We start from the raw sequence: 16,538 nt of genomic DNA on the forward strand, positions 1-16,538 counted from the left end.
TTTGTAGAAACATGTTCACTAGGATAACAGAATTTCCCTCGTCTGTTACACGTGTCTCCAAAAACTGATTAGACAGCCTCATCCCTCCAAAGAAACCATTGCTGGTCGGACGGCCATGACTTCGTAGTTATGGCACATCCACGTGTTTTGTTCTTCATTCCGCATCCCAACAATCCTCCTACGATCGTCCGTCCGCATCCCCAGTGTCATTATCTGTATCCTTCTTCTGTGTCACATACCAGTCACAAAACTCCATCTCAACCTGACAGGTCACGTCCAACTGTTTCAAACAAGAGCCCAGATCCAGAGCGCAGAACAGAACAGAAGCACCGGATTCCCATTCAGCGCTGCTCTGTGTGGCACATTCGTCATCTGCTGTCAACGCCTCGCGTGGATAATTCTATTAAGCACTCCTAATTTGGACTGCATGATTATGTTGAATGGGAAAAACGAGAGAAGCGCAGCCAACGAACGACATTATCACACCTCTGGCTCTGGTGGTGTCCCTTTGGACTCCGGGTTCGTCATCGTTTCACCTACTAACCATATGACGCTGCATTTCCCGTCCAACTCACCTACCTACCTACTGCTTCTTGTCTCGTCTCATTCCGACGCCAGAACTGATCAACCGAGTTTTGACTTTTTGGCCACATATAGTGTTACACTCGAAAAGTAGCATCTAATCATGAGACGCATTTTCCTCGCCAACGCCGCCGGTTGGCCGGGCAGACCTTGACAGGATGAGAAAGGAGTTTGCGTTCGGTTTAAAATGACTTTCCGGAATTAACTAGCTAGTGCTCGGCGGAGTGGTCGAAATTGGGCGCCTCCGCCAGCAGTCTAGGTAACAGGTTGTGTCAGTCAGGTGCCCAAATGATGGTCCAATTTCCACGCGCTCCCTCAGAACACAGTTATAGGTAGGCAGCAGTAGAAAACTGAAAATCATGAATTCGATTTGAAGCGACATCTGAATTTTCGCCAAAATGGGATTCTTCGTGCGAATTGTGTCGTTTCGGGTGGACGAAAAGGTACGATGACGCGACGGGAGGATATTTGCTAGAGTTGGGTTTCAAATTTCCTTTTTTCTTTCGTTTATCACATCTGACAGTCTTGAGCGACGGGAGATTTAGACTTGGATTCCATCTAATGCGTTTTTGATTGGATAAGAAACCGTCGTACGCTTTTGAGCTGCTGCCCAAATGCGTTTCTGTGTGAAGTGTACACATAGGGTTTTTATCTAATTCCCGTCTAACTAAGCACCGACAAATGATGATCGAGTTTATTCTTGCACCTCGCCTAATACCTCATGGCCAATTTGGTATCATATACTAGTTTATAAATTAGCTTCCATATCATGTAAAAATTTGGTGAAAGAACTACTATTGCCTTAAAACAATAACATTGAATAATTGTCCCTCGAATCCTGTTTCCGTCTAGTCGTCGTCTATTTCGGGCACAACCTAAATTCTCAATTCTCGGCACATCTTCTACGTGACGCTATGGTACAAAGGATGGTCAAAAATTACGATTATACCGAAGGTGTTTTTTCGAAAAGTTGGTCAAATTCTTCGTAATCCAAATCAAATCATGAGTTCAAAGAACGGTTGAGCAGAAAGCATACACATTCGGCATACGCAAGGGAGAAACGAGAACAAATGTGAAGCCATAAGTTGAGTGAAATTGAAACGTGAAATTTTGCGATATTATTCAATTTTCATTGTTTTTTGTTTCCATCTGATGAGCCATTGGCAAAGGTAGGTTGGAATATCTGTAATTTACCCGGGATATGACGGGAATTAGCGCATATGACGAAGTAGATTTCTACCCTACCATTTTTCTTTTTTATCACAATGAAAAAAGGGAAAAAATCTCTAAGAAGGAAGGAAATACTTCGGGGGCAAATCTATCTTTATTTTAAATGCACTCAATGATTAGTTTAGCTCGGTAAGACCTTTTGCTCTCGACTCATTAGAATCAACTCTACTAAAACTTGATTCTTTTTTTAACCTGTCTGTAATGGTAACATATTGAACTGTACATTATCTGGTTTCTTTGATTTATTATTTCCTGTTATTGAGTACATTACATTCGATTTGTGCTATCAAACATGCGCAAGATTTCCTATTTTTTCCCTTATCCCTCCATTGCAGAAAAAAGGAAATAGATCCATCCATATCTGATTCTCCTCCGGCAGCGCACATAATGGCACCCTTAGGGGCTCCCTCTGTACGCTCAGAAAGACTCTCACACATCAACCAAGGGTGTACCTATTATATCGTATTCTGCCAGCAGCTCTAGCTATCCAGCCAGCTAGAGCGGCGGCTTTTCCCCTGTACACATCATATCATTTATATCAATGGGAAATGTGCAGATTCATTTTGCGTTCATTTTTCATCTCAATGGCGCGCGGCTTTACTGCACCGCACCGCACCGTATACGGGAGGTGCGTGTGTTCTCTACGTTCCTAGTTGGCCGGCTTCTTTGGCTCACAGCAAGCTCGTATGCTGGGCTATGCTAGCTATGTACCAAACCAACCAACAACCAGTGCTGAAAAATTCATTTCGTCATATCTAAATTCAATCACCTACAGCTCATTTTAGAAGCTCAACCTGAGAATGTAGTCTATGAAAAACTTTTGCGGCTAGACCAGTTCTGCAAGAAAGTCACGGAAAAATCGCCATTTTTCGAATATTTAAGGTGAATGTCACGGACTACCTTTGAAAAATGCCAATGATATTCACGGTGAATATCATTTGGCATTTTTCAAAGGTAGGCCGTGACATTTACCTTAAATATTCGAAAAATGGCGATTTTTCCGTGACTTTCTTACAGAACTGGTCTAGCCGCACAAGTTTTTCATATACCATATTCTCAGGTTCAGCTTCTAAAATGAGCTGTAGGTGATTGAATTTAGATATGACGAAATGAATTTTTCAGCACTGCCAACAACCATCCAAATTAAGTATGTTGGATATGCTTTCTCCGGGATTCTTCTTGTTCGAGGCATTCTTGTCGGCTCGGCGGTCACGTTCTTGTCCCATCATAATATAATGATTGAAACGAGTCTCGCACTGCGTTCAGTGAGTCAGGATTTCGCTAGGAATAATATTCAGCTCATACTTCATCGTCAAAAAATATAATGATTTGAATTTAACAATTACAACGAGCACATCGATGAAAATTGCTGAACGAATACCTTCAGTTATTCAGGAAAGAATCCCTGGAATTATACCGGAAGATAATCCAAGGAATAATTCTCGAAAGAATCCCTATAGGAAAGAGTCCTGGGAGAAATCCCAGGAGAAATATCCGAGGAAATCCTTGGAGAAATCCTTAAAGAAATGGAGGATTTCCTAGAGGAATTTACTTAAAAAATCCCTCAAAGTGTCCCTGGTCTAATCTATAGAAGTATTCATGGAAGAATCTCCGGTGGAATCTCTGGAGAAATCTAGGGAAGCATCTCTGGAGGAATGAAGGAATAAAAAAAAAGAAATATCTGGATGAATCCGGGGAGGAACCCCTGGAAGAATCTCTAGAGGAGTGAAGGAATCACTGAAGGAATCCTGGGAGCAATCCCTTGAGGAAAACCGGCAGGAATCACTACAGGAGTAATCTTGTAGTAATATCTAAAAAAAATCTGCTAAAGACCCCCGAGAGTAATCAATGGAGAAATCTCCGGTGGAATCTCTGGAGTAATCCACTGGAGGAACGCCAAGTAGAATCTCTGGAGAAATCTTGGGAATATCCTCAGGGGGAATTCCAGAGGAATCTCTGGAGGAATTGAGGAGGTCCAGAAGAAAATCTCTGAACAAATATATGAAGGCATTTAAGGAGGAACCCCTGGAAGAATCCCTGGATCCGTAGGAATGAAGAAATCCCGATAGCAATCCGGGAAGAAGCCTTTGAGGGAATCCTGGGAGTAGTTCCTGGAGAAATACCAGTAGGAATTGCTTGGAGGATTTTCGAAAAAAAAAACCTAAAAGAATCTGCAGGTAAACTTGGAAGAATTCCCGGTAAAATCCCTTGAGAATCTCTGGAGAATTTGAGGTATCCTAGAAGAAATTCTACTAAAAGATCTATAGAAATATCTGGAGGTATGCCTGTAGACATTCAGAGAAGAACCCGTAATTCTGGGGGGTATTTATGAAGGAACCTCTGGAACAACCCTTGGAGGAAATCCGGAAGAAATTTTAGGAGAAATCCCGGTAATAATCTATGGAGGAATGTCTGGAAAAATCTCAGTAGAAATCCTTGAAAGAACCCCGAGGATAGAATTTGAAGGAGTCCCAGGAGCAATCGCAGAATAAATGGAAACCCTGGAAGACTTCTGGAAAGAACTTCGGGAATAGTTCCTAAATGAATCCAGAAGAAAATGCTTGAAAAAATTCTGGGAGAAATCCTTTAAGCAATCTCGGAACGAATCTTTGCAGGAATTTTGGTAAAAATTCTAGCATTTAGCATTAGCATTGAACAAGTTGCACAAATTCGTAGGTGGTACAGTCCTAGATCGCTGTTGTGAGGGTTGTCTCCTTCCCGTCCGTACCAAAAGCACAAAGATTTGAGACTAATCTGACTCTAAGACAAGATTGATGCAATCCTTCAACGATCGAGAGCTATCATGACCACCATGCGACAGCTGAGGAATGGCAAATGAAGATTAGTTGGACACCTATGAAAGGCATAGAGACCTCTACGTCCTCTCAGGCCTAGGTGTCGCGGGAATTTGGGTGTTGTTATTGGAAGGGTCAAAGGATACGTTTGGTCAACGTTTAGACATTCCAACGTTTAGAAATTCCGAAGTAAATGTCATAGTAAACCCCGAAGAAGCTGAAGGATTCCTAGAGAAATCCCTGAGTGTACTCGAGAAGGAATCCTTGAAGGAATCCCTGAAAGATTTCATGCAAGAATTCCTGAAAAATGCACCTTGAGGAGAATCCCTGAAGGAGTTCCTGAAGAACTACCTAGAAAAACTTTTGTAGGAATTACTAAAGGTACTTTCAGGAGAAACCACATAAGGAACTCATGGAGGCATCACTGGCGAACCCCTGATGGAACTCCTAGAGAAATCACAAAAGAAAGTTCATCCAGTAATTCGGATGAACTTTATGAGGAACCTCTGAAGGAACTCCTGGAAGAATTCCTGAAGAAATCCCCAAAGGAGTCCCTGAAGGAGTCTCTCAAGAAATTCCAGGAAAACTCTCAGGGAACTCAAGCTAAAATCTTGAAGAATTTCAGGAGGAATGGAATGTGAAGGATTTCCTCAAAGAACTCCTGGAGGAATCCCAGAAGTAATACCTGAAGGAGCTCCTATAGAAATCCACAATGGAGCGTAGGAATCTCGGAAGGATTTCCTGAAAAATCTTTCCAGAAATTACAAGAGAAATTTCTCCAGGAATCTCCTAATGAATTCCAGAAAAAATCCCTGAAGGATTTCAAGGAGAAATCCCTGTAGCACTTGATAAATCATTGAATAAAGAAATCCCTGAAAAAGTTGCTGGAAGAATCCATCAAGGAATGTTAAAAAAAACCTCAAACTCAAGCAACTCCAGGCTAAGAATTCCTGAAAAAATCCTTCAAGAAGTTAGTAGAGGAATCCCTGAAGAAATTCTAGAAGGAGTCCAACAAGGAGTTCCTGTAGACATCGTTGAAGGAGTTCCTGGAGGAACCCTTGAAGAAGAAAACCCGCAAAAACTCCTGGAAAACTCCAAAAAAAAATGAAATTCCTGGAGAAATTCCCGAAATGTCTCTATAGAAATTACTGAAGGAGTTTCTGGAGGAATCCCTAAAAGGGTTTATGAAGAAATCCCACAAGGAGTTCCAGGAAAAACCTTACAAAGAGTTGCTAGAGAACTCTCTGAAGGAGTTCCTGTAGGAGTCCTTGAAGGAGTTTCTCCAGAAATCAAGATGGAGTTCATGGAGTAATCCATAAAGGAGCAGCTGGAAAATTCCCTGAAGAAATTTGAGAAGACATTCCAGGAGCAAACACCACAGTGATTCCAAGAAAAATTGCACAAAGATTTGCAGGAAAATCTCTGAAGCATCTTCTGGAGGAATTCAAGAATAAAAACTTCCCAAAATCCCTGAAGGATTTCAAGGAGAAATCCCTGTAGCACTTCCTGAATAATCATTGCGTAAAGAAATCCCTGAAGAAGTTCCTGGAAGAGTCCCTCAAGCAATTCCAGGCTAAGAATTCCCGGAAAAATCCTTCAAGAAGTTCGTAGAGGAATTCCTGAAGAAGTTCTAGGAGGAGTCCGACAAGGAGTTCCTGTAGACATCGTTGAAGGAGTTCCTGGAGGAATCCTTGAAGAAGAAAACCCGCAAAAACTCCTGGAAAAATCTGTAAAGAAGATTCAAGAGGAATTCCTGAAAAAGATTATGTATGTATGTATGTATGTAGGTAGCCACCATCCTAGCTTGAGTCTTGCTCTGCATGCAGTTCCACTTAACAGTAAAGATCAATTTCATTTCCACACTGACTTCAACATACCGCTGAGGAATTCCTGAAAAAGATTATGGGAACACATTATGGGAAAAATCCTTGGAAATGTCCTAGAAAAACAAATGCAATTGCTGGAGGAATTCCCGAAAATTCCCTATAGAATTCACTGAAGGAGTTTCTGGAGGAATCCCACAAGGAATTCCAGGAAAAACCCCACAAAGAGTTCCTAGAGAACTCTCTGAAGGAGTTCCTGTAGGAGTCCCTCAAGGATTTTCTCCAGAAATCCCTTATGGAGTTCCTGGAGTAACCCATAAAGGAGCTCCTGGAAAATTCCCTTAAGAAATTTGAAAAGACATTCCTGGAACAAACACCACAGTGATTTCAAGAAAAATTGCACAAAGATTTGCAGGAAAATCCTTGAAGCAACTCCTGGAGGAATTCAAGAATAAAAACTTCCCTAAATCCCTGAAGGATTTCAAGGAGAAATCCCTGTAGCACTCGCTGGATAAATCATGCAGTAAAGACATCCCTGAAGAAGTTCCTGGAAGATTCCCTTAAAGCAACTCCAGGCTAAGAATTGCTGGAAAATCCATCAAGAAGTTCGTAGAGGAATCCCTGAAGAAGTTCTAGGATGACTCCGACAAGGAGTTCCTGTAGACATCCTTGAAGGTGTTCCTGGAGGAATTCTTGAAGAAGAAAACCCGCAAAAACTCCAGGAAAAATCTGCAAAACTCCTGGAAAAATCCGCAAAACTTCCTGAAAAAGATTATTGGAACATCCCTCAAGAAACTCCAGGAAAAATCGTTGTAAATGTCCTAAAAAAAATCCTGGAGGAATTCCCGAAAAATCCCTATAAAAATCACTGAAGGTGTTTCTGGAGAAGGAATTCCAGGAAAAACCCCACAAAGAGTTCCCAGAGAAATCTCTGAAGAAGTTCCTGTAGGAGTCCCTGTTGGAGTTTCTCCAGAAAACCATGATGGAGTTCTTGGAGTAATCCATAATAAAGGAGCTCCTGGAAAATTCCCTGAAGAAATTTGAGAAGACATTCCTGGAGCAAACACCACAGTAATTCCAAGAAAAATTGCACAACGATTTGCAGGAAAATCTCTGAAGCATCTTCTGGAGGAATTCAAGAATAAAAACTTCCCAAAACCCCTGAAGGATTTCAAGGAGAAATCCCTGAAGCACTTCCTGAATAATCATTGCGTAAAGAAATCCCTGAAGAAGTTCCTGGAAGAGTCCCTCAAGCAACTCCAGGCTAGGAATTCCTGGAAAAATCCTCCAAGAAGATCGTAGAGGAATCCCTGAAGAAGTTCTAGGAGGATTCCGACAAGGGGTTCCTGTAGACATTGTTGAAGGTGTTCCTGGAGGAACCCTGTTTGCGCACATAGAACGTCCGGAGATTCGCGGTGGGTGATACGATCACTAAAACACACTATTTCGCGGGTCGAATCAAACAACTTTATTTACGGGAAAGACAACTCGGTACCGTTATTCACAGTACCGATCGCGGCGGAGGGATATTTATTACTACTCAATGTTTACTGTTCTGCTGCCTCTATCCCGCAGAGGATGGATAGGGAGCGAACCGATCGTGAGGCGATCGGTACCTACAAGCCTATTGTATTCTATTCGTACACACAACAGTGTGCGACGATCAGCTGTTGTAGCTAATAGTAGTGGAATGTAAATACGGAGAGTGAGTGACCACGCACTAGGGTGGCACTGACTCGTAACATAATTGAAATCAATTAACTTTTGGCGCAGACAAACCCTTTGAGAAGAAAACCTGAAAAAACTCCTGGAAAAATCTGTGAAGAAGATTCTAGAGGAACACCTGAAAAAGATTATGGGAACATCCCTCAAGGAACTCAGGGAAAAAATCTTGGAAATGTCCTACAAAAAAAAAATGAACTTCCTGGAGGAATTCCTGAAATCTCCTTAAGGAAATTACTGAAGGAGTTTCTGGAGAAATCCCTAAAAGGGTTTATGAAAAAATCCCACCAGGAATTCCAGGAAAAACCTTACAAAGAGTTCCTAGAGAAATCTCTGAAGGAGTTCCTGTAGGAGCCCCTGAAGGAGTTTCTCCAGAAAACCATGATTGAGTTCTTGGAGTAGTCCATAAAGGAGCTCCTGGAAAATTCCCTGAAGAAATTTGAGAAGACATTCCTGGAGCAAACACCACAGTGATTCCAAGAAAAATTGCACAAAGATTTGCAGGAAAATCCCTGAAGCATCTTCTGGAGGAGTTCAAGAATAAAAACTTCCCAAAATCCCTGAAGGATTTCAATGAGAAATCCCTGTAGCACTCCCTGGATAAAACATTGAGTAAAGAAATCCCCGAAGAAGTTCCTGGAAGAATCCCTCAAGCAACTCCAGGCTAAGAATTCCTGGAAAATCCTTCAAGAAGTTCGAAGAGGAATCCCTATGAAGAAGTTCTAGGAGGAGTCCGACAAGGAGTTCCTGTAGACATCGTTGAAGGCGTTTCTGGAGGAACCCGCAAAAACTCCTGGAAAAATCTGTGAAGAAGATTCTAGAGGAATTCCTGAAAAAGATTATGGGAAAATCCCTCAAGGAACGCCGGAAAAAATCCTTGGAAATGTCATACAAAAAAAATGAAATTCCTGGAGGAATTCCCGAAATCTCCCCATAGAAAACACTGAAGGTGTTTTTGGAGAAGGAATTCCAGGAAAAATCCCAAAAAGAGTTTCTAGAGGAATCTTTGAAGGATTTCCTGTAGGAGTCCCTGAAGGAGTTTCTCCAGAAATCCAAGATGGAGTTCCTGGAGTTATCCATAAAGGAGTGATTCCAAGAAAAAAAACACGCAAAGATTTGCAGGAAAATCCCTGAAGCATCTTCTGGAGGAATTCAAGAATAAAATCTTAGAGGAATTCCCGAAGAATTTCTGGAAAATTCACTGATGGAGTTTCTGGAGGTCCCCATGATGGTGTTTATGGATAAATTCCTTAAGGAATTCCAGAAAAAATCCCACAAACAATTCTTGGAAAAATACCTAAAGAAACTCATGAAGAGTTTCTGAAGAAATCTCTAGAAGAGTCACTGGAGAAATCTCCGAAGGGGTTCCTGGAGAAATCCCTCAAGAAGAAGAAATCTTCCAAGAAATTTCGAGAGAAATTCTTCAAAAACATCCAGGGAAAATACCTATGTTTATAAATTTAGAAATTTCTGGAAAAAAATCCTAGGCAAATTCCTGAATGAATTGCTCGAGGAATCTCTGATGAAATTCCTGTAGGAATCGCTAAAGATTTTTTTTTTAGAAATCCCATAACGAACTTCTGGAAGAATCATTAAAGAAATTACTGGAAAAATTTCTGAATGAACTCCAGGAGAAACTCCTGACGGAGCTTTCAAAAGAATCCCTGAAGGAAAATCCTGGAGGATTCTCTGAAGAAATTTTTGGAGGAATCCGAGAGAAAAATCAAGGAGGAATCTCATAAAGACCTACTAGAGAAATCCTTGAATTAACTTCAGTAAAATCTCCTGGCAGAACTTTTGGAAGAATACCTGAACAAATTACTGGAAGATTGGCAGATTTTTTTGCTGGAGCAAATGTGCTGACTCTTTTTAAGCATGCTAGAATCTACGCTTTCCCTGAATCGTTATTCTTGGAAAAGCTGCGAACGTACGCGATACTTATTGATTCAAAATAGTACTTTTTACGATGTAATGCGTGCATCATTATACGACTGGTGGTTGCCTGGGTAGAACAGATGCCTGACATTAAGAAACATGTTATGAATTATAAACATTTCGTATAGAACAGCTTTGGAATGACAATTTGCTTAGATAAATAGAAGGAATCTACGTTTAGTCTTGGATAAGTTATGAATAATGTTACTTGATGGAATTGGAACTTGATCCGTCTTCAACAGAGTGGTTTATCTAAAAATAATGCATACTAGAAACCGGTTTGAGGCGAATCACCGGAATATGTTTCAGCACTTCCCAACCCTGCCAAATAACACTCTCCTCAATAAACCGTGCCTGTGATAAAGGTATCATGCCGAAGCGCAGAGATAGCCATATATGTAGAGTCGATAAAGAGCCTTGTGAAGATTTAAAATTTCCCCCCACATTCTCCATCAGTATCGTTTAATTTACACAGTGCTCCCTAATCATCACCCAGATAAGGAAAGGCAAATGCACCTACCTGTTTCGATATCGACTGTATAGGACAGCCCTGCCCAGGGATTCTCTTCCGGTTGTTTATCATTGTTATCCTTTTTCTACAATTCGATCGCGAACCAGCACCGGAAAAGGAAAAACAAATCAAAATCAGTAATTTTCGGTCCGCCGAGAACCTGCCTATTTCACAACAAAATGGCCAGTCTAGCCAGCCAGCCATCAGCGCAATCACCCACCTTATCATCATCGTTTTTGATTTCCAGCAGTACTTTGAGCTTCTCCAGGTCATCGGAGCTGTCCGCGCCGGCGTTGGCCCCTTTGGTGCCGGACCCTCCTCCGCAGGAAGTGCCCGACGAAACCGTCAGCGGCGTCAGGGTGAAACCCAGGTCCACGTCCTGCTTCCAGAGCACCTCGATCAGGTCCATCTCCTGCAACGAAAACACCGACGAGCGGCAATACAAACAACCATTAGTCCATCGGATTAGCCGTTCCATGCAGTGCTTCTGTTGTCTGCTAGTAGTATCAATGACGACAAATCTATAATAATTACTAGCTGTTACAGAACCTGTCGATTGTGCCTCATCGTCGTCCTCAGTACCGCTGTGCGACGTCTTCTCGGGTGTTCCTTCTTCTCCCCCAGAAACGTAGATTGAAACTACACACAACAGTTATCCTAATCGCACCAATCTCTCGGGCCTTATCACCTAAAGACAACCAGATTCAGAATCCAAATTTGAACAACCTAGCCTAGCCCGGGCGCGCACTGCAGTCGCTGGATCTCTTTCCCTCTTCTAAGGTAAGGCAGGTGCCCGATTCACGCGGCACTAACGGACGTCGGTCGCGCACAGTCGTTCCTCGGATGTTGATTAAGTAGTAGGAAAATCAAATAAGGTAATGTTCGCCTAGCCTAGGGTGATATCTATTTCGCGTTGGTTCGTGTTTTCTGAAGTTCGTTCGGTTTCTTAGACGAAAACAATTAAAAAACTGCTGCGACCGAGTGCGATAAGAGCTGTGTTATCACTAAATTTTCTCCTAGGCCTGGTTGTGGAGTACGAGTTGCTCGTCGAGATTACTACTAATAATACCCACACACTCATCGGTCGGGGGGAGCCACTATCAGCGTGTCTGGTGCTGATAAGAGTACTACAAACGCGGCGGTACAGCGCCACCGGCTCGCTGGTTTGCGGTGCGATGCAATATTGTTTTGGATGTTGTTTGGGAATTTGAGGGTTCTGGGTTGGCAAAAATAAACTTGCTTACAATATATATAATGATACTGCAAATTTTTGCGGGTTGGTCAAGATTGAACTGCAATTAGTCATGTATGTATGTCATGACGTACTCAGAGCTTATCATATACCGACGAAATGTAATTGAACTTGCTGGAAGACAACGGAACCGTTGCGGAGATCAGATGGTTGGTTCTAGAGGCACGGTGTCCATCATTTGAGATATTTCTGGCGTTGAGATATTTCATACTAAATAACATGAAACCTTATAACTATTTAGGCATTATATAAGACATAGAATAATCCTATCACGTGCAGCACCTGGATCGAATCTCACTCCCAAAAACATATAAAAGTATGAGTTCCTCCTTCGGAAGGGAAAGTAGGCCGTGGATATCGAGATAAACTAGCCTCGGGCTAAAACCTCTTAAACACAGAAGAAAAAGAACAATCTGAAACAGTTTGTCAGACGAGTAGTGCCACAAGTAATATTTTGATGACCAATTAGTCTTTATTTTTCTCTCTGTTCGGGACATTACCACTGCGATCAATATTTCTGCATTAACATGTCTAAAGGGTCTAACTCGTTTTGTAAACAAACATTGTTTCTGTCGCTGTAGGGTCTATCTCGATCCACCCACGCATTTGGGGGCCGTTATCAGAAAGATCTATCTTCGCTCTTTCTGATAACGGCCTCCAGATGCGTGGGTGGATCGAGATAAGCCCTACAGCGACAGAAACAATGTTTGTTTACAAAACGAGTTAGACCCTTTAGACATGTTAATGCAGATTTGATCTATTGTGGTATACTCCGTGTTCTGTGCAGGGTTGTAAAATGTCACAGAAATGTCATAAAAAATGTCATTACATTTTCCAATCCTACCATTTCTAACGCAAATTTTCATCCGTGAACACAAACCTTCAATAGTTATAGTGAAATAACGATATCGTTGATGAACATTTCTTGCTGTGGGCAAATAAATAGGCAAATAACCAAATGTAATTTTTTTTTTTACATTTTACAACACTGGTCCTGTGTAATAGTGAGCATGTCGTATTACTTTATCACCATTGAGAAGTTATAAAGTATTTGATTTTGTTACATCTGTCTTTTTCAACTTAATCACTAGGAAGGATTCTGATTGATGTGTTCCGCTTTTAGCACACTCCTTTTTCAGTCAAAATCGGATCCCTTAACGAAAAGGTCAAGAAATGATACCAATATTGACCATGCAGTGAATACCGAATAAAAGATTAGGGTTACTTATCCATTTTTTCCTTGTTTCAAGATGCAACTCGGCTATACCAAAACCGAGACCTATCACATTTAACATGATGTGAAATATAATAAGGACTAAAGTGTTTTCCTTTGATTACTGAAATATGCTGTTCCACTAGTTGGAAGCAGTTAGCACTAGAGTTCGGTTTGGTAGATCTTTCGCCGCAAGGCAACTCAAAAAAATGATCTACGCACGCTACGGGCTCCGTTGAAGATCGAGCATCCTTAAAACCCCTTTATTTATCCTGTTACATTTAGAAAAGTAATTAAGAGTAATTAGTCGAGGTCAACGTCTGTAACACATAAACACAAGCAGAATAATAACCACAAAAATATGTGTAACAAATCTCACAAGTGTATTGCTATAAAAACAGTATTTGCAAGAAATAAAAATCAATTGCAAGCCAGCTGTCACTGTCATTCCTCCCCGCTCGCCTCAATCAACTTCCGCCGAATAGAAAGCAGACGTCGCAAATAATTTGAGGTAGTCAGAACCTCATGAGAAGTTGATAGAGCCGGTCGTTCGTCGTGTCGCAGCAAACTCCAGGCAAGAACATCAGCCAATCGAGCACAGGCAGGAGTCGGATTCGGCTCAGGTAGGAGTAGGAGTTGACTAGCGTTGGAGGCATCCACAGGTGGAGTAATGTCGATACTCTTTGCAGCTCGAGGAAAAATCACGATTGACAGCCAGTGCCATTCAACCCATCTACCTTGTGGACGTGCGGCCAAATTGAAAGTCGAGCAGCAGGACTGTGGGTACTACCATTTTCGCACTCACGCTGATCACCTGCGTCGAGAAATCAGGTAAATTCGCTAGCGCATAACCATGGGACGTATTATGACCATGTGATGACTTTCTCATTAGGCGTGCAGCAAACTGGTCACACGAGGAGCCGGATACTTGTGAGGATTCACCCTTTCCAATCACCCTTTATTAAGCGAGCACGTGGCGCTGCAGATCAAAAGGTAATCTGCCCGTGAAGAAAAACGCTCGCACGGTTCTAACCTTCCGTATCTCACGAACAGATAACCGTCACGTACATCCGTACGATTGGTGCAGTGTCCGCAGAACCGGCGTGAGGTTTCACAGTCGCAGTTCAGCATTCGGAACCAAGCAAAGGCCTTCCAGAGGAAGTACGTGTGGTGGTCTAAAGATCTAAAGTTACACGAAACTAATCATACCGTTTGCAGGGCCTTTTTTTTCTTAACGCATGCTCAGCTTGGTAGACCGGTCGGACACCTAGGCCATTAGAACAGCGCCCAGCTGCATAATCGCTGGCGGAACATTCCCGAGCCTGAGGACTCGCATCGAGCATACCGGAACGGTGGCCAAGCATCTCGCACGTCGGCACGCCAGTCTGCCGAACGGGCGCAGGCCTTCTAACACGAGAGCGGGGCGGATAGCGACAACGCGGGCCAGCCGTGGCGGCGCAGACAGTCGGCAGCAGTTCATACCTACACCGGCACCCCGGATCGATCCCGGAAGCCAGGGTCGACATTGTCAGCGAGGGAGCACTCGTGAGTTCAAACAAATGCTTGTACATTAGATTAAGAGAGGCCGGTGTGGCCATACTAGTAGGAGATTTAGGGCCCCGAGAGATGAATAAGAGAAAGACAATATAGAAGATGAATATGAAAGTTGTGGGATTTATTCAGTTGAGCCATTAGCCCTCAGTGCATGCAGCTTCGCTTTGTCAGCAATATTTGCGTTTTTTAGCTGCCGATTTAGAAGAGTAACAATCCTTCAGCACGGATCGCCTGACATCTTGGATCGGGATTACTTGTTTGCTCCCGAACAGGTGATCCGTAGTGCTATTCTAAGCCGGCAGCTGCACGGGCACCGATTAGTCTTGAGAACCGTCATAAAACCAAATCAAATGAGTTTATAATGCTTTGGTGATTAAAAGACATAAAAAAACACTGTTCTGCATACTGTAAAACAACTCGTATTGCCATCTAATCGAACAAAAGCTTGCTACGAGGTACGGAGATGGCTAATTGGTTCCATAGCTTGGAGGAAATAAGCGCCCGTCCAGTAAATTGGGACTCGTGGGTTCGATTCTCACCGGAGCACGTGGATTTCTTTTTGCAATTCAAATTTCAATTTTTCCATCAAACACGTGTTTTTGTTGCATGCATGGGTGTTAAAGTATATTCAACAATCTGAGACAAGTGATCTTCAACGTCGAAATCTGGATAATTCATCTCAAACTATTGCACTCCATGAAGTTCATTGTCGTGATTTAGAATATCTTAGTCGTATTATCCATGGTATGTAAAAGCGAAAATAACAGAATGTCGCAAGTGCGGTTCTCCAAACTATTCTTCAAAATTCACTATTTACTTCACCTATAACATTCGATGTTCAAATCGATCAATCATTCCAGTACATAATCGTCTACCACATAATGGCATAATAACATTAACAACGGACTCTAAAATATAGTAGTAGAAATAGAAAACCGAATATCAAACTAGGAAGCCTAAATAACAGTTATTATGTATGTAGTTGTGCTGGACAGGCAGTTCAATCTTGCATGTCTCATTTGATTCCTATGAGCTAATCAGCCTTCTAAAATGGGCCATCCTCGCCACCTTAATGGGTATTGATAACCATTCGATAGAAATCGAAAGCAACGATTCCTAACCGGAAACAACTAGGGTATTGGTTCCCTTATTAAGCATGTGGCTCCCATTTTCATCCTACGAAAAACAAAGGATTGAAGCGCAGTTTGTTTTGTTTCTTATTTTTGTATTTTTTGTTAGAAGTGAGCACCCATGAAAACAAAAAGAACGGAAACAATCGGTGCCGTAATCGCTTGTTTTCGAATAGGATGAATATGGGAGCGTGAGATTACTAATGGCACACATGTCCTACTAGGCGATTCAGATGGCGCCTTGAAGAAAGTTACTGAGCAGGAGTTGAAAACTATGTTCTTTCCTCGGCCAATATAAAGTGTGTCAATGAACTATCAATGCAAATTAATTAATGACGCTGTCAAAGCTAACATACCAAGAATAGGTTGCAAGCCAGGTACTAGGTATTGATTAACTGCCTAGACTGAAAAGGAGAGAGGGGTGGATCCCAAAAATCCGAAGAGTGCGGTGAGTGGGATTGTCACTGCAAGGATTTTTCCAGAATTTGTTCAGGAATTTCGAACGGTCTTCCTGCCATGTATTTCTCCGGAGGTCTTTTCATGGGTTTCCTTCATTGATTTCTCACAGTATTACTTTGGGGAATTCTTTAAAAATGTGTCCTGGGTTTCCCAAGTAACACCGAAAACATAATCCGAAATAGCAAAATATTTACTTTGTCCTACAGCAGTTGTTATGAAGTTTCTCGAAACATATTATGTCATGGATAAGTCGTTTTCATGATACCTGAAACTTATGCACAGTGATCTTCTATTTAAAAGTCCTATTAAAGAATATATTTTGTTTTCTCAAA

The 16,538-nt window shown here is 41.9% G+C and overlaps 1 protein-coding gene and 1 long non-coding RNA gene across 8 annotated transcripts in view; one reads left to right on the top strand and one right to left on the bottom strand.

Moving 5' to 3' along the window:
* The window catches only part of LOC109414602 (segmentation protein cap'n'collar), a 279,838-nt gene that overhangs the window by 151,448 nt on the left and 111,852 nt on the right, over positions 1 to 16,538 (bottom strand). For all 7 annotated transcript variants that reach the window (XM_062847322.1, XM_062847323.1, XM_062847320.1 and 4 more), the window contains 2 exons: positions 10,819 to 11,010; positions 10,608 to 10,683 (listed from right to left, as the gene is read on the bottom strand). In XM_062847322.1, the coding sequence (XP_062703306.1) occupies positions 10,608 to 10,683; positions 10,819 to 11,010 (268 nt within the window). The remainder of the gene's footprint in view (positions 1 to 10,607; positions 10,684 to 10,818; positions 11,011 to 16,538) is intronic.
* On the top strand, positions 12,628 to 16,242 carry LOC109401206 (uncharacterized). The gene is made up of 3 exons (XR_009996628.1): positions 12,628 to 13,894; positions 13,956 to 14,056; positions 14,117 to 16,242. It is a non-coding gene; the product is annotated as an uncharacterized LOC109401206 (long non-coding RNA).

Source organism: Aedes albopictus, chromosome 1, assembly GCF_035046485.1.
Source record: "Aedes albopictus strain Foshan chromosome 1, AalbF5, whole genome shotgun sequence".
NCBI lineage: Eukaryota > Metazoa > Arthropoda > Insecta > Diptera > Culicidae > Aedes > Aedes albopictus.